The 22,147-nt window shown below is 35.7% G+C and overlaps 2 protein-coding genes and 1 long non-coding RNA gene across 3 annotated transcripts in view; 1 reads left to right on the plus strand and 2 right to left on the minus strand.

Moving 5' to 3' along the window:
- LOC123258820 (phosphatidylinositol-binding clathrin assembly protein LAP-like) overlaps positions 1 to 22,147 on the plus strand; it is a gene marked incomplete in the record, with an annotated part of 153,490 nt that overhangs the window by 79,440 nt on the left and 51,903 nt on the right. Inside the window, 3 exon segments of the mRNA XM_044719055.1 lie at positions 11,535 to 11,671; positions 14,434 to 14,602; positions 15,053 to 15,172. Of these exon segments, the coding sequence (XP_044574990.1) occupies positions 11,535 to 11,671; positions 14,434 to 14,602; positions 15,053 to 15,172 (426 nt within the window).
- On the minus strand, positions 8,502 to 9,641 carry LOC123258829. The gene is made up of 2 exons (XM_044719071.1): positions 9,063 to 9,641; positions 8,502 to 8,701 (listed from the first exon to the last, which is right to left on the minus strand). Exons 1-2 carry the CDS (start codon positions 9,638 to 9,640, stop codon positions 8,698 to 8,700), a joined length of 582 nt encoding a protein of 193 aa, XP_044575006.1. The 5' UTR covers position 9,641; the 3' UTR covers positions 8,502 to 8,697.
- On the minus strand, positions 18,364 to 18,582 carry LOC123258833. Its single transcript, XR_006508150.1, has 2 exons — positions 18,537 to 18,582; positions 18,364 to 18,468 (listed from the first exon to the last, which is right to left on the minus strand). It is a non-coding gene; the product is annotated as an uncharacterized LOC123258833 (long non-coding RNA).

Consider the following 22,147-nt stretch of genomic DNA (forward strand, 5'->3'; position numbering starts at 1 on the left):
ACACCCATGTCCCGACAACATCTGCGTAAGATAGTAATTGACCTCACCGTGATTCCGGTTAAGCCAAATGTCGACCCGAGGTATGAGACGGTGCGTCCACCTACCCTTCTCTGCAGCATCCCATTGTAGTTGCCATCGGCCTATGCTCTTTTGCCGTTCTTCAATTCTAAGTTCTTCCGGGCTCAGTGCAGTTGACCTTTTTCGTTGGTAAAGGGCCCGTCTTTCCTCTGCTAGAACTCTAAGAGGTAGGGTTCCAGCAATGACGCACACTGCTTCTTCTGATAGAGTGCGGAAGGCACTAGCTACTCGTAGGGCACTCTGTCGGTATATTGGTCCAGCTTTTCTCCATGATTCTTGGGTTTCCAGTGCATCAGCCCAAATGGATATTCCGTAAGTGAGCACTGATGTGACTACTGATGACAATATTAGCCTCCTGCTTTGCATTGGGCCTCCGATGTTAGGCATCAGCCGTGCGAGACTAGCCCTCACTACTGACGCTTTGGCACTGACATGTTCCACCTGCTGTTTGAAGTTGAGTCGTGCATCCAGCATCACTCCCAGATAACGGATAAATGGTTGTGATGTGATTTCTCGGTCACCGACATTAATCTTAATTGTTTCAACTTCTTTTCGGCTGGTAATAAGCACTGCTTCGGTCTTCTGCTTGGCCAGTTGTAGGTTCACTGTATCCATCCACTGGTTGATCTTCTCAAAAGTGATGTCAAACAGATGTTGAATCTCGTCGAGGTGTTTGGCGACGATCACTGCGGCAACATCATCCGCATACGCTACCAGTTTGACACATCTTGAAACACATCTTGTGTGTGTGTGTGTGTGTGTGTGTGTGTGTGTGTGTGTGTGTGTGTGTGTGTGTGTGTGTGTGTGTGTGTGTGTGTGTGTGTGTGTGTGTGTGTGTGTGTGTGTGTGTGTGTGTGTATGTGTGACCCTCTCATAACTTTTGAACGGCCTGACCGATTTGTTTGCGGTTGGCGCCAATTGAAAGGGTTTGACCAAACTTAGATATTTAATACAATTTAAACTGATTCGGACCAGTAGATTTAAAGAAATCTACGAAAAAAATTTTTTCCAAATGTAGTTTTTTTGAAATATCTTTTAAACGGTTTTATCGTTCGATTCCAAAAACTAATCAACTCTTAATCATGAAAAACTACGTCGATCGCCGCCAAGAAGGTAAAAATCGGTTGGTTGGTTCGAGAGATATCGTTGACGAAAAATTTTAAATCAAGTGTTTTTTTTACATAACTCCGACATTTCTTTTCGAATCCATTTTTTTCTGTAATAAAATAATTATGAGAGCTTACAAAACCACGTCGATTATTGCCAGGAAAGTCATAACCAGTTGATTAGTTCGAGTGATATTACATTTTCAAAAATTCAAAAAAAAGGGTTTTGTAAACATAATTTCTAAGTTTCACATCGTATAATTGAGTAGGTAACAAATATTTTTTTTTGTTTTTGTGAAATCGTTTCATATGCTACTCATTTCATCAAAAACTATTGATTCTGTCAGAACTTTTTTTTTGGTAACTGAAAAATTCCCGCTGAGTAATCCTCCCTTTTGCTTTATCCTTTCTTCTCGTCCTCTCCCTAATTCGGTGTTAAAATGACAAATTAGCTATTAACATGACTCATAATGAAGTCTGGATGGTGGTTAACTCTACAAGCCATCCCTGTAACTTCCCGCTAAGTTGAGTTGTTCTAAGCTAAAGGCATTTAAAAATATTACAACGTTGATTTTTAAGTTTTTTGAGATTTTTAATCTTTACAGTTCGAGAATCTGAAAAAAATCTGAAAATTACTAGTAAAAGAATCACTTCAATTACTGAAAAGCTATAACTTTTGAACACCTTGATAGATTTTAATTTTTGACACGAAATCTGACGCAGTTTTTTTGTGCTATAAAGACATTGTGCAATGTAAAAAATTGATTAGTTAAGAAATCCCGAAGTTATTATTAAAGAGTCGGAAAAAAAAATTTTTTCGAAATCTGTTGATACGATATCTCACTCACGGATAAACCGATTCTGATATGCCAGGCGGCATTCGACGTCATTTTTTAAGGTTAAGAGCTGATTAGGTTATGGAGACAATTGGTTTTGCAGCTTAAAAGTTATTTAAAAAAAACATGATTTGGACAAATTTTTTTTTTCGGTTTTTTTGGAATTTCTCAAAATCTATCAGGCCAAATCGATTAAAGTTTTCAGGAAAACTAAGTTGAGTGGAACTCTTTTGATTGCCGTAAACCACGTTCCGATCAGTCAAGCCGTTCAAAATTTATGAAAGGTTCACATGCACACACACACACACACACACCTCGTGTCGGGCTTGCTGGGTCCCGCATCGGGCGCCTCCTCAGGTGGCGGATAGGGGAATGCCCGGCATATCTGCACGTCAGATACGTCGGGTACCGAGGAAACAGAATACTCGGGGTGGACCAAAACCTAGCAAAAGATGATATGGAAATGTCAGAAGATTTTCAAACATCGTTTACAGTACAGAGGATGGATACCTCAGTGCCGGCGAGGGAAGGCGTGCAAACGGGCCTAAACTCGTCGTTATCAAGCGACCGTTTGAACAGTGGAGTATACCCCATGGCTCTGCTGTCTAGCAATGCTAGCAAGGTTACAGGGAGTACGAAATCAGCCCAGATGGCAGAGAACGGACAGCTGAGCAACATTCCTTCAAAAAGTGGAGGACCTTTTGCTCCTGCCACTAATCAAACCCACCGAGGAAGAATGAACTCTCTACCGACCGTCACCGGCCAACAGTCACCAATGGAGAGGCTCGGCAACAAGATTGATGAGTTAGCCGACTTCATAAAAGACAAAAAGAATCTCCACCATGAGATCAGAAAATTGGTTTCGTCTATTAGTACGGCATATAGGCTGGCCAACAAATCATCAACGAAGTCGGCGTCAACGACTCAAACATCTCCGAGTCTGAACAAAAAATCACAGCCACCTCTGACCACTCCTAAGAAATTACCACAGCAAGGAGATGGCAACAAGAAGAGGCCGCTGTCCACGCCCAGCCCTCCCTCAGATATTGACAAGCCAGCACAGAAAAAGACAGCCCGGGATGATACCTGGACCAAAGTGACTCGGCAAAACAAGAAAAAGAAAGAACAGGAGCCAGTGACTCAAACTGCTACATCCCAAGACCAGCCAAACAGCGGTGGCTCCAAGAAACCAAGGAGGAAGAAGACAAGAACTAAAGCTGTCCTAGTCCAACCAGCTGAAGGGCGAACATACGCCGATCTCCTGAAGGAAATCAAGGCCAAGGTAAGCCCTGTCGAGACGGGCGTAGACATAAGGTCTATTAAAAAGACGAAACACGGAGGCGTTCTCCTTGAAATGGCTCGAAAGACCGAAGACAGCAAGGCATTCACCGATGCAGTAGGGGCAGCCACTGCAAACATCGGCACAGTCAAGACGCTAACACCAACAACAACGATCGAGATCCTCGACTTAGATGAAATCTCTACCAGAGCGAAGTCCGTGAAGCACTCAAACGTGAATTCACTGACAACCTGGAGGTCAAACGGGTGAATTTGACAAAACCCACACCACGAGATAATCGGGCAGCCTTCTGCGAACTAGACGAGCCCAGTGCGATTAAGGCCCTTGGCAAGGCCCGTATACGGATCGGTTTGGTGAACTGTCGTATACGCCCAGTAGTAAAAGTAACACGTTGTTTTAAATGTCTTGGTTATGGACACCAAACACGTCAGTGTGCGGGACCAGACAGAAGCAGGTGCTGCTACAAATGTGGCGGAGAGAACCACAAGGCCGTAAACTGCACGGAGAAGTTAAAATGCTTCCTTTGTGCTTCGGACAAAGATGCCCAGGATAGTCTATGCCATATTTCTGGCACTGGAGCGTGTAAGGCATTCCGCAAAGCACTTGCAGAAGCCATGAAAGGTCAGAAATGACACGCATACTACAAGGCAACCTGAATAGGTGCGCCTTGGCGCAAAACCTGCTGCGCCAGCGTGTTTTCGAAGATAAAATTGACGTCTGCTTTATCTGCGAGCAATATCTAAACATCGAAGGTAGAAACATGGTTCGCAGACGAAACGGGCACGGCAGCAGTTTGGATTGTGAAAACAAAGAACGTTACCGTCAACAACAGCGGAGGTGGAGCAGGTTTAGTCTGGATTCAAACCCCCACAACCTACTTCATGAGCGTCTATCTCTCACCTAACGAAGGGATTAGTGTGTTCCGACAGAAACTCGCAAATATAGAAGATGCGGTCACTAAGTTCGACGGCGAAGTTATCGTAGCCGGAGACTTCAACGCTAAATCGGCTGAGTGGGGCGCTGCTTTCTCCGACACCAGAGGAAACGAGGTCGCTGACGTCGTGGCTAGACTCGATCTCATAGTGCTGAACACCGGGAGCACCACGACCTTTAGAAGACCAGGGTACCAAGAATCCATCCTCGACATCTCATTGGCGACTCCAAGGACTGCCAACATGATTGAAGACTGGACGGTATCCGAAGAATACAGTGGCAGTGATCACCAGTTTGTAAAATTCAGCGTTGGATTGGCATTTGCTCCGGTTTCACAACGCGACGTTTCTAAGCGGAAGTGGAATGCCAAAAGGCTTGATCCAGAGGCATTGCAAGCTTCACTCGCATGAAGCTGGTCTATTCTCCAGAACAACCCGACACCGGATACCTGCAGCGAGACGGAAAAGGCAGTGCTAAACACGATGAAAGAAATTACTGCCGCATGTGACGCCTCTATGCCGCGGCTGAAAAACCAGAGCTTCTACAGGCCGGCGTACTGGTGGTCAGCGGACATAGCAGAACTTCGCAAAATATGCCATCAGCTACGTCGCCGAGCAACGAGAGCTACGAAACGCTCCCCAAGCCAGGACTTGTATTCAAAAGAGTACAAGCAGGCCAAAAAGACGCTAAACCGAGCCATTAAAGCAAGTAAAGCGAAACTGTGGAAAGAGATCTGCAACGATCTCGACAATGACCTCTGGGGTAAAGCCTACCAAATTGTCGCCAAACGACTTGGAAAGGCTTCACCAGAGGCGCCGAAATCTCCTGCCTTGATGGAGAGCATTGTAACGGAGCTTTTCCCCAAACACCCACCGCGGGAGAAGAAACACTACACTAAGAACAGCGAAGTAACACCCTTCACAACTAAGGAATTACAAGACGCGGCCAAGTCACTCAAAACAGGAAAGGCACCTGGACCTGATGGCATCCCGGCATCGGTGATCAAAACTGTAGCCCTGGAATACCCAGACATACTCCTGAACACCTACAACGCATGCTTGGCAACTGGCACGTTTCCCGTGGTCTGGAAACGGCAGAGATTGGTTCTCTTAGACAAAGGTAAGGGAACCCCCCTAACACCTTCGTCGTTTAGACCACTCTGTATGCTGGACATTGCTGGAAAACTGCTCGAGAAGCTCATACAAGGGAGACTTCGCAACGACATAGACCGTGCTGGAGGTTTTGCCGCAAACCAACACGGCTTCCGGAAAGGACGTTCAACAGTCGGCGCGATCCAGAAAGTCGTAGCGACAGCGAGAGAAGCATGGACTGGTAGCCTCAAAGCCCGCAAGGTGTGTCTTGTCCTCACGCTAGACATTAGAAATGCCTTTAACAGCGCAAATTGGAGAGATATTTTGGACGCCCTGGAGCACAGATTTGACATGGAGCCGGAGAATCTGGCACTTGTCGACAACTACCTTGACGAGAGAAAGCTGATAGCAGAAACCATGGAAGGTCCACAAGAATACGCCATAACGGCTGGCGTGCCGCATGGCTCAATTATGGGGCCCGATCTATGGAACGCGGACTACGACGAGCTTCTGGAAATCCCGTTGCCAAAGCAAGTGAAGCTAACGGGCTTTGCAGACGACGTCGCGGCCACGATAATAGTAGACAGCGTAGAGGAGGCCGAACTACTCGTTTGGGAAACCATTGATGCTGTCGAGACTTGGCTCGATAAACACCACCTGAAACTCGCAAAACACAAAACCGAGATGGTCGTTCTGACTCGCCAAAAATGGTTCCCAAAACCATTTGCTGTGGACATGGGAGGAATAACGCTAACGTCAACAAGGGCCCTGCGCTATCTGGGGGTAATGATAGACGAGAAACTATTTTTCCGCGAACACCTCGATAGTGCATGCCAGAAAGCCAGCAAGACGGTGTCTAGCCTAGCAAGAATTATGACGAACACTGTGGGACCAAGAACCAAAAAGAGGAGAGTCCTTCTGGAAGCAGTCCATTCGGTACTGCTTCATGGAGCGGAAATATGGGCAGATATATTAAAGCAGAAAACCTATCGGCGGAAAATGGCAGCAGTGCAGCGGCGATGCGCTCTCAGAGTTGCCTGCGCCTACCGCACGGTTTCCGAAGCGGCTGTATTGGTCATTGCGGGAGCTGCGCCCATCGACCTATTAGCGTTCGAGAGAGCAAGACTCTACGACGCTAAAATCGGTGGCGAAAACATGAAGGAGGCAAAAACGAGGATAAAAACGGAAACGCAGCAAGAGTGGCAGGACCGATGGACGTCGGGAGAGACAGGCAGATGGACAGCGCGACTGATCCCAAACATCAACGTCTGGCTTTCTCGGAAGCACGGGGACACGGACTTCTTTCTGACCCAGCTACTGACGGGACATGGGCAGTTCAATGCCTATCTATTCAAGATGGGTTTGCACAGCACACCAACGTGCAAATACTGTCCAGACAAAATTGACAACGCCGAGCACACGTTTTTCGAGTGTGATCGATGGAAGGACGATAGAATCTGCACCGAAGAAACAATGGGCACCGCGCTCTCCCCTGAGAGCTTGGTAACCTGCATGATCAAAAAAGAAGAAAACTGGACAGCTGTAGTAGCCTACGCGCAGCGTCTCTTGAAAGAAAAAATCGCAGAAAGGGATTAGAAACCAGTAATAACAAGAAGTAGGTGTCGTGAGGCACAACATGGACTGGATTGAAGTAATGCTAACGCGGTCCTGATCCAGTCTTCCCTGTAACATATATAGGGAAACGAGAGAGGAGGATGTTTAGTCGGTATTGTTGCAAAATAATATTGTCTTTTGAGTCCGACATACCCAGGCACCAACACCTAGTTCTGGCAACAACACCAAGTCCTGGCGTACGTAAACGTATTTTACCTCCTCTATAAAAAAAAAAAAAAAAAAAAAAAAAAAAAACACACACACACACACACACACTGACATACTGACATACTGACGTCATCGTGAAATTAGTCAGAATCGCTTCCTAGGATCTCAACAGATCGAGATCTGATGAAAACTCGATTTTCGAAAGTCGGGGGAAACCAATAAGAAGTTATATAATAAGTTCCCTATTTTTTTGAAAATTCTCAATTTTCTTAACGGAAATTTGAAAAAATATAAAAACGATTATTCTTTATAGTTGCATTGAAAAATAAAACAATATTACATTAAATTGTAATTTCCAAATTATCGTTAAAATATACTCAGAAAAAAAAGATTCGTTGACCCAAGAAATTTTTCTTATCTCAAAAAAATCATCTGCCGTTTAAATTGGAAAACGAAATTCTCTCAGGACATCTTAATTTGAAATTTTTTTATCCTGAAACCTATATACTTTTATACTTGTTTGAAAATTATTTTATCCCAATTCAATAATAGTTATTTATGCTACATGTGGGATAAGTAGCAAACAATCTGACAGTCGTGGTGTTGCGACATGAGCTTTAGGTTTATGGGACATTCGTATGAAGACGAGTGTGATATACGCTGCGAGCCGTTAGGCGAGTTGCGACAACCACATGAGTCGTCATACGAACGTCTCATAAACCTTACAGCGAATGTCGTAATCACGACTGTCATATTTGCTTTTTATCCCACGTGTAGTATACAATACTTTATACAACTACTGCTCTGGAAATTGAATTTGAGAAGAATATAATAATTTTTAAAATAATATTAAGGGTTATGGCTGATCCTTGTTTTTAGTGCATCATTCACATGAATGATAAAAAATGAATTACTATTGCGGCATCAGATAGCGTTTCAGTTGTCTCTAGTGAAATTAAAAAGACAGTGAATCGTGGGGTTATATTTCTATAGCAGTATAATTTAGGCGGAATTCGTGCAGTTATGTGGTCTTTAACCTAAAATGTGCGTTTATAAAACACATATAGTCAAGTATGCGATTATTGTGTACTTCGGAGATGACATACAGAGCTCGAAAAGTCTACTTCCAGAGCAGGTGTTGTAAAAAAAATATTTGACTTACGAATTTTCTGATTCTTCATGTAAGAGTTTTTTAATAATTTCAAGAGGAAGTTTTTTTTTTTTAATCGGTAAACAGAATAATTTTGAGCTAAAATTACCGAATAAGAAGCAAACATTTTTTCGGTTCAAGATAAGAATTTCTTCTGTGTATATTTTATATTATTTATAGTTGTTTAAGGGGTTAGGGGTAGTCAGAGGCACGAAAAAATGAGAATTTTCAGTATTTTTTTTTTGCTATTAAATCATGTTATTTTACAAAAGTAGTAATATGGCATTATTATACAATGTTTTAACTTGAAGTCACGAAAATTTCAAAAAAAAAAAAATTTTATTTCCAAAGTTATAGCTGTCTGTGTTGACCCAGTTCCAAAAAAAGGTCCTTGCGGTGACAATCATAAGTCCTTGGAGATTCATCTAAAATCAATCGGATGAAAAAAATTAGTTTTATAAATAGATAATCCTGGGCCTGATCGAAGGATTTTTTTTTTTTCAAAAAGTAACAAAATGGCGGCCTCAGGAAATTTTTGTCTAGATTTTTGGGAAAAAATCAACAGTTAATTGGTCTTAAAAAATCGAAATTTTTGAAAAAAAAAAATCCTTTGATCAGGCCCGAGTTTATTATGTATTCTAAAAGCTGTATAAATTTTATTAAAATCTACTGAGCGGTTTTCGAGTTACAGTTATCACCAGTTCAAAAAACATAGTTTTGAGAAAAACGCGTTTAAAGTTTCACACTAGATTCACGTACAGAAATACGAATTAATAAATTACTTACATCGAGTCATCTATTCCTGGGCCATATAATAGTTCTTCAGCCATTGTGGAAGTTTCCAAAACATCAATTTGCTGTTGCCTACGAAGCATTCTGCCTTCCCAAGTGTTGTCGTTGGCGCGCTGATCTGCCACTTTCACACGTGCAGCATCCAATTTTTCAGCATACCGATGGGAATTAGACCCACAATTAAGTCCTAGGGTATCCATAATCATTAATAATGAATTTGTACCTTCATTAAATATACAAGTAGCTATGTATGCAGCAATTTGTACGATAGTAGAACTAGTATTCACGGTTTTTGGGTATATTTTCCACACTAGTTGATTGAAGCTCTCATTATTATTCTGATTGAATCCACCTACACATCTTGAAAGTAAATTATCATTACTGAGATCGTCGTAAATCGGTTTAATAGCTTTTAAAACATCAGGAGGTAAGGGAGAATAATCTTGAGTATAAGTATCAAGCTCTCCACTTGCTTCAGCGCGCTGGTAAGAGCACCAAGAATCTTCGCCTTTGGGACACATATCATGATTCAGATTTTCATCAGTCGAACCGTAGTGGTAAAAAGTTGCCATAATAGCAGATTTCATATCTTCAATATAATCGCAATGACGACGTATTGATAAACCATAGTACACAGTTAATTTGTCTATTACTTTTCCAGTAAGCCTACCTCTACCACCAAGACCTTTTTGTTTAGTTTTCAGAGTACGCAGTCGAGTCCCCATCCGCTTCTGAACATGGCCTATACATTCCTTTTTATTTATGGTTGTATTTTCGTAAGGATCTGCTTTTATAATTCCAGAATAAGTTTTCGAATCACCATCGCCAATGCAGTTTGTATATTTAACTCCATGTTTTGTTTCAGACTGCTGAAACATTTCAATCATCGCATCCACCTCCATTTTCCCCGAAGACCCCTTGTGATTAGCACTACACTCATTTTCATGCGATTCATACCATTCCTCGAACTCAACCGTATTTTTTTTCTTTTTCCAATACTCACATAGCTTAAAATAAGCACTTTTAATGTTTATATCAAAAATCTTTCCAGTATAATAGCCAATTACAGAAGAAACTCCAAATGACGATGTAAATCCCCGTTTTTGCCAGGTTCCATCTCCCGATACAGTCAAATCGTTCTTATTCTCATTTTCACTTGTCGCTTCTTTTTCTTGATTCACAGCTTTTTTCATCAAGGCTTCTGCAACGGTTTTACCACAATCTAAAATTTGCTTCAATAATATTGTATGCGTAGCTTTATCTAAAAAAAAACGGCATGTCCATCAGGCCACAAAACTTGCACAAACCTTCATATCCTATCCCTAAGATTCTCATCACAAAAATAAAGCGTCTATTTATTTCATAAGAATGCCCAATGAAAGAGCAGGAAGGAATATATTCACTGTCACAGTTATTACATGAAACTACAATTTTAAATCCCAGCCCACGTGTACTAGCTGTTAGAAATTCAATGTTTCTATCACATTTCTTACATTTCACAAGAGCAGAAATGGCAGTGAATACCGTAATAAAATTAATTATTCGAAATTCAGAGGTGCAACTTTCGGGTACATCGTTTTCAGTATTTTGTTTCAGTTTTTTAGACAATGTACTCCGAACACTTTCATCACGTTCCGCCGTTTTTGGGTTAAATATATTTTTTCGTTTCTTTGAATACGACTTACGGATATTTTCAGATTTCCGAACTTCTCTCGAAACTTTTCTCGTATCACGTCCCATAATCAATAACTTCAAAAATAATATATTTTAGTAACGCACAACTATCGACTGCTCTCCGCAACTGCCACAGGCATACTAGTGACGTGGCGAAAAAAAAATAATTTGTAGCACTTATACTACCTAGAAATTGTAATTATATATATTTAGGTATTTATAAATTTAGGTACTACTACATATACCAAAGTCTTAGTTCATGGATGACAATAGAACTCTAAAAAGGGGTTTCTTGAAGCTGCTGCTAGCTATCTGCTCCCGAGCGCTTTGAAGTACCCGAGCTCTCTTTGTTATTTGTCGAATAACTCAAAAACTAATTATCGGATCGACTTGAAATTTTCAGAGAATATTTTTAAGATATTACACATAACGAAAATGCAAAAAAAAAAAATAATTGATTTTTTGAAAATTCTGACTACCCCTAACCCCTTAAGTAATGACAAGTCCTGTTAACAACAAGTATCATCTTTTTCTTTCCTTGCACTCATCGAGAGAAACCGTATTATTTTTGTCACACTTGCAACAGCAAAGCTATTGCACTGACTCTTAATGTAATTATCGAAAAGAAAAGTTACTTTTCGATAAATGAAAAATTTGAAACACTAATACTACATAAAAGATATCTGTATAAAAAATACTGCAAAATAACATTTTATTCATATTTTTTACGGCTAAAGAAGTTGCATGTAACTGTAGTTATAAGTACACTAAATGGTAATCTTTGATTTATAGAATGTTGGGATCGATAAAGGTGATATACCAGATCTTACAAAGGCTCCAAGCAGTTTATTAGATGCGTTAGAGCAACATCTTGCTTCACTCGAAGGAAAAAAAGGTTCTGCCGCAAGCACACCTACACAGTCTGCGAAGTATGTAGTAATGAATTTCAAGTGTATTCTCAATCTGTAAAATATCATCAAAATTTTCAATTCATATATCTTATTAACTTAATTTTTAATCCATTTTATGCAAAAATGATGTACTAGACCATACTCATTCCTAATTTATTTATGAAAACGATTTTTAATAATTAATCCTATGCTATTCACCATGCACTACCTAAAGCTTGATCAATACGATATTATTCTCGTTTGACAGATATAGAGACTAGAGACATATTCTTAACAATGGCAATGCCATGGGCACATAACTAGTCACCACTCTAGTTTGGTGATAAGAAAATTCTTGCGAATATATAACATTTTTAAGAAAACGATATCCTTGAATAAATAAACCAATTTCGATGTGCTTTGCAGCAATTATGTTGGCTTTGTAGGTTAAGAACTGATTACTAATCAGTGATTAGATTTTGGAATCGATCAATATATTAATTTAAAATTTATCCGAAAATAACTTTTTTTGAACATTGTATTTTTGAGATTTTTCAAAATCTACCTAGCTGAATTAATCTAAATTCACATATAATTGAAAAATATATATTTTTTATCGATAAAATCTCTGTAATCCCTTTTGAGGGAGGAATCTCGTAAACTCAGTGCAACAAGTGATCAATGTTTCAACTTACGATACATGCGAAACTTGAAATAAGTTAATATAATGTTGAATGAAGACATCAACTTCTTAAATTAAAGAGATCTGGATTTGTGAACTAAGTACACCAGATTCTTCAAAAAAAATATTTTTATCTCGATTCAAAATTATATACGTTGCTCCAAATTGAACCATTATTAAATACGAATTATTACAATCACTTAAATCACTATTAAATATTTTCGAAGAAAACTAAAAAAAAAGTTTACTTAAGAACTTTTTGACTCTCCATACAAAAGTTTCTTAATAAATCCGAGAGTACATTTTTTTCTTTTAAATAAGAAATAGAACAATTTTGAGCCAATCATATCGAATAACAAGCAAAAATTTTCTTGGTTCTCGATAACTGTTTTTTCTGTTGTATGACTTTTACATACAATCAGTCAACTACTGGTGCACTTACCGTAATTAGTAGCAAACTTACTATTATTATTACGAGTTTTACTTGTATACCGTTTTCTGGTTTTTACAAGGCTAATTGTCTCAGCATCTCCGCATGTAGTCTCTTTTTCAACTCTTTATTATCAACATATGCTCCGCTCTATATTATCAACATAATCTTTCAACTCTTTTATTACCAACATATTCTCCACTCTTTTTATAATCAACATGTTCTGCACTCTTTATTATTAACATGTCGTCCACTTTTTATAATCAACATATCATTTCGCACATAAATTTATTCTCAATGCGGCTGTGGACCGACTTGTGCTTTCTGTACTGCATTTACCTTATTCCTCACCCCTTTCTATCGGTGTTGGAATAGTGGCGATGGGGAAACCACAGAGAAAACCCATGTCAGTACAGTTTGGCTACCGGAGCGACCCCCGACGGTTGGTGTTGGAACTATTCGAACAACCGTCGGGTCTCGAACCCTTGCCTCACGACATGATGCACGAACGAACTAACGGGATAATGACTTAGTCCGCTCGGCCATCATGCCGCTAGCAGACTTACTAATATCAGTGTATAAAATGGGTATATCTTACCATGTCATTCTAATAAGAAAAGTAACTATTAGTTCTCAAAAAACTGCGTTGAACAGTTTGTCTAAATCGGTTGATTCGTTCGTGGGATATTTAGTTAAAAAAGTTAAAAAAAAAAGAACGTGGTTTTTCCATATAATTTTTTAGTTCTTCACCAGATCGGATTTCTTTCTGAGAATTTCCGCAAAGCTCTTTCAACCACGCTAAATGCCGTCAAGCACATCGAAATTGATTGATTTTAAGCTCGAAGAACTTAAATCATGTAATAAGTGAAATTAGTAGAGTTTTGCATTTGATATCAGCGGGAAATTACAGGGATAGTGTGTAGGGTCAACCCATTAACTAATTTTTTTTTTTTTTTTTTCGTTCATATTTTTAGAACAATATCTCTATTTATACATTCGGGTATCAATTTAATCATGTAGGGAATGAAGCAACTACTTTTCCCTTGTCTGCACTGGTAAAATTCTTTCATTAGTATGCCGAAAATTAATTTATATCTTCGACTTGTGCTATAAAGTTTTAATATTTAAACGATTATTTTTTCCTTTCCTTGTTATCTCGATTGTCATCCTGAAATAGTTTTCTAATTACGCGTACTATAACATTTTAGTATAATTTTTGTTCATTTTTAATAGTCGGTAAATTTTTATATTTAAAAAAGTAGCCTTGTAGGAAAGATAAACGACTTATGAAACCATTAAGTGAGTGATAATTTTTTGATAGATGAATTTATTTTCAAACTGTCTTTCTCACTTTTTAGTTGCATAAAGCAAGCTTAGATGGTCTCTGTATTCAAGTGGTGTTTATAATATCGATCTAAAAAAATTTTTTTTGTAAAGACCAGCTCACTATAATTGATCATCAAATTTGAATATTTTAAGCATCACAATATTTTACTTCATGCACAATTTTGAACACCTTGTCATTATCGTATGTATTACCGAACTTAATATTTTACTTTTTTTTTTTTTCATTCTAAATTTCTATCCACATTAACTCACTCGCCATATAAATAAACTTCAAAAAAATATCCTTTGTACACTCCTATCATTTCATAAAAATACTATCGCATCCTCTCACTACTTGAACAGCAACAGAACGAATGTAAAGACAGGGGTGTCTGCACTATCTTCCACCAGTACAGCGTTTGGGACTGCAGCAAACAATACCAATCTAGATCAGTCTGGTAGTGGTCAAATAGATGAAGCTTTAAGGCAGCAAGCTCTTGCTGAAGAAGAAGCTGTCCTGAATCAATATAAAGTAAATACTATTGTATATTAATATACACGGAAAAAAAGTGGCTTTAAAATCTCATCAGGTGATACAAAAATTGTATCACCTGTGAAGTCAACAGAGGTGAACCTAAATTTACATGACCCGGTGATACAATTTTTGTATCTAATGTATTTCAAATGGGACAAAACATCAACAACAAATATAACCTATACAATATTCAGGCGCATGCGTGTAGCGCACGCATAATTTACTTCACTGTGATGTGAAATCTACATCACGGTGATACAATATTTGTATCACCTCAAACCAAAACTAACGCCACTCGTACAATCGGATTTTTACATCATCAGTGGTGCAATTTTTAAATCATATTTTTTTCCGTGTATAATATATGAAATTTATAGTATAAAATAAATTGATTTATTTCAGATCAATAAACGAATTTAAACTCAATTTGGTATTTTTTATTTTTAGGCCAAAATACAATCACCATCTGGAGCTCCGAGCACAAACCCTTTCCTCAGCTCACCTATTAATAGTGGTAATGAAGTCATAGTGGATTTATTCAATTCTGCGTTAACTACAAATTCACAGGTATAGATAATAGTGAGAATAATTATGTATTATTAAGAATAGCGATGTATTATTGAATTTTCGTGGGTCGCGTTGTGAGAGGATCTCCGCAAAAAACTATTTTATCTATAGAAAATTAAGAAAACGATAAAAACTTCCTTTGATACAAACAAACAACTCACCAAAAGTTTTTGGTCAATATCCCAAAAACTAAGCTGACGCATAGAAAGAAGCATTTAACCCTAGACTGGTCAACAAACGCGACCTAACGACTTTGGTCAAGTGATGAGGGATTTGCCGCAATGCTTTTAGAACAGTGTTGCCAGTTCATAAACGTTTGACAGGCAGAGACTAGAGGTGTTTTCGGCAACGCCGCGGACAAAAAAACTACTTACGACTCTGGTCAAGCGATGAGAAAAGCCCCACGAATTGCCACAAATTTTTTTTCAGCAATTTAACGTTTTCAAAGATGTTTGAAAAAATTATTAATATATTCTAAAATGTTCAAGGAATAAAGTCAAATTTTTTTGAATAATTTTAGTAAATATTGAAGATGTAATAAAAAAAATACGATTGAGCGCGGCGTCACGCTCATACGTTGACTAGTCTAGGATTAAAATACATTAAAAAAATTTTTCTTTTAATTTTCGAAATAACTAAAACAAAATTTTTGTTTACAAATTTTCGTTTTCTCAATTATATAGGTTATTTAATTTTCTACAAAATAAAGTTTTTCATTTAACGTTCATAGAAAAAAAGTTACAAAGAGTAGAAGAAGTGTTTAAGAATCTAATTGTACGACATTGAAAAAATTCACTTTTTAGAAAAAAAAAAAAACTCGATTTTTGTTTTATTTTAATTTTTGGGATAAAAATGTTGTGACATAATATTAGGTATTATAAAATAAAAGATTAAATCATACACACATAGAATTTGAATTTAACATACCTATGACCTATAAGTAATTATAACTATCTTAACGTGACTCTCCCTACAGTTCCCTACGCGTAAAAAACCGAAGCTAAGTCTCAATGCTATGTGAACGATGAAGAATCCATTTATTAGTTGAGATCTAAGCTAGAAACGTTAACAGTATGTGTCGAAAAATGACTAAATCCAATTTACGCTTAAAAAAAAGTGCCATTTGGCAGTCGAAATGGAAGTAGATTTCCTACTTAAATTAAATCAAAACACCGATAATACATATACTTCAATCAAATTGATAGAATCTCTTTTTTCCTTATCGTTATTATCGTTAAAACGAATGCAATAGTAAAATTGCTTTGAATACACGGAAAGAACAAGATGACACTGGATATCATCCCATATTATACTTAGTGATATCTGGTGAAAAAAAAAATTTCGGATAGTAGTTAATATAGTCCAGATTATACGGAGTGATATCTGGATTATACTCAGTGTAATCTCCGATTTTACCCAGTAATTTTTCTGATTATACTGCGTAAGATTACACTGGATATAATTCGAGATAATATCCTGTATCATTTGAACTATACTCGGTAGAATCTCGGATTATACCCACGATAACTCCGCCATTTTTTTCTAGTGCCTGCGCACTTAGTATTATCATACCTATTATGTATTTTAAGTATTAGGATAGTCAATTATTCTTTTAAATATACACACCGGCCCACAAAAAAAAAAGTGGTCTGTACTTTTGACCGCACCTACCTATCTTTATGTATTTTGACGCGCTAAATCCGAATCTGAAGTCAGTTTTGCCCGTACACCCTCAAAATTGTGAGTAAAATGCAAAAAACCCAAAAATAAGGCAAAAAATTGCGAAAAACTGCAGTCACAGCAATGAAAAAATTTTTTTGGACCTGGATTACGTATGATTTTTATGTATTTCAATTCACGAAATCTGAATCTAAACGTTAAGTAGCCCCTTGAGCCATCAAAATTTGAAAAAATTACAAAAAACCCAAAAAAAAATTGCAAGAAATCATGAAAAATCGAAATTATCGAGATTAAAAAAATTTTTTGGATTTAGATTGAGTATGATTTTTATGTACTTTGTTCCACTGAATTTGAATCTGAAGTTTTCTTGTCCCATTGACGTTTTAAGATTAAAAAAAAATAGACAAAATACCTATAAAAATTATAGGTCCGGTCAAAAGTACAGCTGTACTAGTCTAGACGACTTTTTTTTTATGGGCCGGTGTTATTATATACATAGAAAATATTTAAGGAGCATTGAAGCACAATTTTTCCGATAATTTGGGGTTAAAATTTTTTTTTTCTTTTAGACTTTTTGAACTTCAAAATGTTAGGCTAAAAATTTCAATAAACAAATTGGAACTCAAATTTCTAAACCAACACCACAATGAATGACATTGTTCAAGATATTAAGACATAATTTAAGTATTTCTTTAGTTCATTTTTTTTAGCAAAAAGTTGCAAAATTTTAATCATAAAGTAAAGTCTACAATTAATTATCAAACTTAAACAATATATCAGATATATGAGACAGGTTATAAAATAAATTGTTTAAGACAAATTAATATTTTTTTCTAGAATTATATTTCAAAATTCAAACAATTATTTGAAGAACAATCATGGCAGTAATAACATCAATTCTAATTCTAATTATTATAATAATTATAAAAATAAGAGTAATAATAACGCTTACATAACGATAGCGATAAAAACATTTTCCAAATCAGAACAACATAAATTTTTATACCCATTGTTTTACAATATATTAATTAAACGTAGTTTTTAATTTTTTTTTTTTTTTTTTTTTTCTTTTTCAAAAAATAATAGAGCTTTTTGCAATTAAATCGATGATTTTGCTGGCGAAGTTATTTGATAAATAACTTTATTTAAAAGTATGTAGGACTTACAAATTTTGCAAATGGGCAAGATGTTATAAGAAATATTTTAAAAGCCACGTCTAAAGCTTCAAGTGCAGTATCAACGTTCAATTTTGTGTTATCAATTATACCATAAAAGTCGACGGGTTTGCAGACAGGTCCGACAAAAACCCTAAATGGGTAAAACGATTCTTCATTAGTAATAAATGTCTGCCGCCGAGCTTTAATCTTAGCTTTCAGCTCATCAGATTTCTGCAAAAATATAAAAATGTTAATTAATTGTCACATAAATCTTAAAAATTAAATTAGTAATTTTCAAATAAAGTTTTACTTCAACAGTGATAATATAAGAATTTTTAAATTCTGTTGTTTTTCCATCAACTACTGAATGATTTTCTACTTTCCTCCGTTTAACAGTACTGGAAATTGACGATTTAATAGCCGGAAGTAATAATGAAATTATAACAGTATCTTTATCATCTAAAATATATTAAAAATATAGCTATTACGTTGATTCGAAAAATTTTAAGTATAATATTGTTACGAACCATCAACTAACTCGGCTAATTTAACAACCTGAGCTGCAGCATCAACATCATCTGTCTTTTTAGATAAAATAAAATCTTCAAATGTTGCTGGAAGATCTGGCCAAGAAGTGTTGAATGATTTAGCATTTTCAAATTTTCTTGCTCTGCTTTCAATGCTTTGTTCTATCTTCTCGTCATTGTCTTTCTTTATTGATACTGATTGTTATTTAAATTCGTTATATTATTAATTTAATTTGCTTATAATTAAAATATATAAGTTATAAATTTTATGATTACAATGGTGAAAACAGTGTACTTGATTGGTGATGTATTAAGTGAATTCGGTGGAAAAAAATTACCTTCATTGAAAGAGGTTATGTCACTTTTATTTTATTATCTCAAAACGAAAAATTTTTCAGTGAAAGAAAGCATATCAACCACTGTCGACAAAGTTTTCAAAATTTGGTGTGTGGCACAAATCCCGAAAAGAGAGAAAAGATCTGCTTTTTTAAAACTAACCTCAAATCACAATCGATGGAGGAATTTACAAAAAAACTGTAAGAGGAAAAAGTCAAAATCTCAAAAAAAAAAATGAATCCCTTTTTCGGGACGAATTAAATAAACTATTTGATATAGCTCATGCTGATGTGCTAAATTTACTGGATAAAGAAAAAAGATTATTTTATTTGAGACAAAAATCTTCCAGTCGACGTGGTTTTATTTCATATAATTCTCAACCAATTCCAGAAGATGTTGAAGATATGGATGTTGATGTAAGCGATGAAAATAATAACTACAGTAATAGTGATAACAATAATGAAGAGAACATTGATATCAATTATAATGATAGTGGTACATTTGATGTCGGAGAGTTCGGTAATGACAATGTTGACTATTCTTGTACAGTTGAGACTGATAATGTTGTTAATCATGAAATATCAAGTCAAACATCTAAGTTATCCCAGAAATCTTTGGAAAGTAATACTTCTCGTATAATCTCTGATTATGAAGATGAAATTCCAAAACAACAAGTTCCTAAAATTGATCTAATGACACCAGAACTTGCTGCGGCTTTGGATAGAGCTAATGTGAGTAGTAGGTCGGCGACTTACATTTTTGCTGTTTTATTATCTAGCCTAAATATTGATTGTGCAAGCGTAAACTTCAGTCATTTGACTATTCACCGAGCACGGGAAAAATTTCGCAAAGAAGCGACGTTAAATCTGAAAACTAATTTGGAAACTGATAATTATGTGCTACATTTTGATGGAAAACTGTTGTCAGATATTACAGGTATAGAACAAGTTGACCGGCTTCCTATTATTTTATCATCATCAGGTAAATTTCAACTGTTAGGAGTCCCCAAACTAGAATCTGGAACTGGACAAAATCAAGCTTCAGCTATTATTACAACAGTAAAACAATGGAATATTAATACTGATAACATCCAAGCATTGTGCTCTGATACTACAGCGTCAAATACGCTGTAGTATTTTGGAAGTTATAACACCAATCAAAGATGAAATTTTGAAATTCGTTAATAATCAAATAGAAGTAAAATTTTTTAATCCAGCGCTAAAGAATTATCAACTGATGTTAAAGTGAAACATGAAAATTTATGAAGTTCCGTATAATCATCCATTTTACACTTAATAATTAACCCCGTTGTAAATAAAAATATTGGAAATCAATTTCACATGATTATTACACTCTTAATCATCATTAACGATTACAATTGCATTTGTAAAATATTTTGTAACTTTTACTTCACATCAGTTGATAATAATTAATGTTCTTTACTTTGAGGTTGCAATGTAATTAATTTTATTTTGACTTTGAACTTTTTTTGTAGATGGATCATTGTCGTGACGATTACCGTGAACTCCTGCAATTATCATCGATATTTTTGAGTGCTATTACAACAAATATTACATTTAAGCGTGCTGGAGCCGTCAATCATGCAAGGTGGATGGCTAAAGCAATATATAGTTTAAAAATTTTTTTATTTAGAAATGAATTTCATCTTACTAAATCAGAAATAGCTGGATTACGAGAACTTAGTTTATTTATCATAATATTCTATTTAAAAGCTTGGTATATTGCGCCGTGCGCTATAGCAGCACCTAATAATGATTTAACTTTAATTAAAGAATTAATTTCATATAAAAAATTTAATAATACTATTTCACGGGCATGCTCAGAAAAATTATCCGATCACTTGCGGTATTTAAATAACGAGTTGTCTGTTTTATCTCTCTTTGACGAAACTGTTTCAGTTGAAACAAAAAGAAGAATAGTTCATGCTTTAAAAAACTGTGAAACCAATGAAACTACAACGAGTGGTTTTATAATCGATAAGAAAAATTTAGAGTCATTATTAAATAAAGATCTTAGTCAATTTGTATCTATGAGATCGATAAATCTGTTTAAATCGTTTGATTTGTCGTATGATTTCATTGATGAGGATGTAACTTTGTGGCCTCAAAATCTAAATTACAAAAGAAACTTGGACTATTTTGAGAAACTTGAAGTTGTAAATGATGTAGCAGAACGCGGCGTGGCATTGATAGAGCAATATAATCGATTCTTAACGAAAAATGAAGAACAGCTTCAGTATTTATTACAAGTAGTGACAGAACACAGAAAACGATATCCTAATTGCAATAAAAATAATTTTATAAAACTAATATTTTCAAGTTAGAAAAAATTTTATGAATTATTGTTAAATATTGTTTTTTGTTATAATGAATTGATTGTTTAATAGAATTTATTAGTATTTGGTAGAAAATAAAATAAATTTGTTATAAAAGAGACCCAAAAATCATTTGTTTGATAATTTTAACCTTTATATCTATGTATTTGTACTTTTTGTGAGTTACGTATGGAGTAAATAAGCAAAAAAAAAATTAAAATCTCAAATTAACAGAATTCAATTGATTTTACAAAAAAAAACAATATCAATATAAAGTATGATTTTTTTTTGCAATTTTATTGGAAAATATTTGAAATTTTTGATTGCAAATATCTTTGAAACGGTTGATCTGAGGAACTTTGACCTTAAAACGTTTTTTGTAGAGCGTGAAATTTCCTATAAGACCTCTCTCTGGGATATTGCGTAAACAAGCCATTCCGAAGTAATTAAAATTCAAAAATAAAAAAAAAGTTTTCTCGTGTTATTTAAATAGAAAAATTACGAATGAATTGAGGCAAACCTTAATATTAATATTAAAGGCTCTAATAGGCGCCAAAATTTTTGTTTTTAAATGTACTTTCAACTTTTCAACACCATTAAAAAAAAAAATTCTTTTTTTTTTTTGAAACACCCTAATACAGACGCACCGATACCATCGTGGGGTTGGTCAGGGAAGCTTTCTGAGACCTTGAAACGTCGAGATCTAGTGAAAATTCAATTTTTACAAAAGGGGGTTAAACCAATAACTTCCCGATTTTTGAAGATATTCGATTTTCTTAGCGGGAAGTTAATAATAATTAAATCATATTATAAATAGTAATCTCAAGATTCATAACATACACGCATAATAATAATTTGTTATGATATCAAAAGACAGGATAACTAAAATATATGTTGAAATAACAAATGATTATACTTATAACAACAAATCTATGAGTTA

This window comes from Cotesia glomerata, linkage group LG2, assembly GCF_020080835.1.
Source record: "Cotesia glomerata isolate CgM1 linkage group LG2, MPM_Cglom_v2.3, whole genome shotgun sequence".
Lineage (NCBI taxonomy): Eukaryota > Metazoa > Arthropoda > Insecta > Hymenoptera > Braconidae > Cotesia > Cotesia glomerata.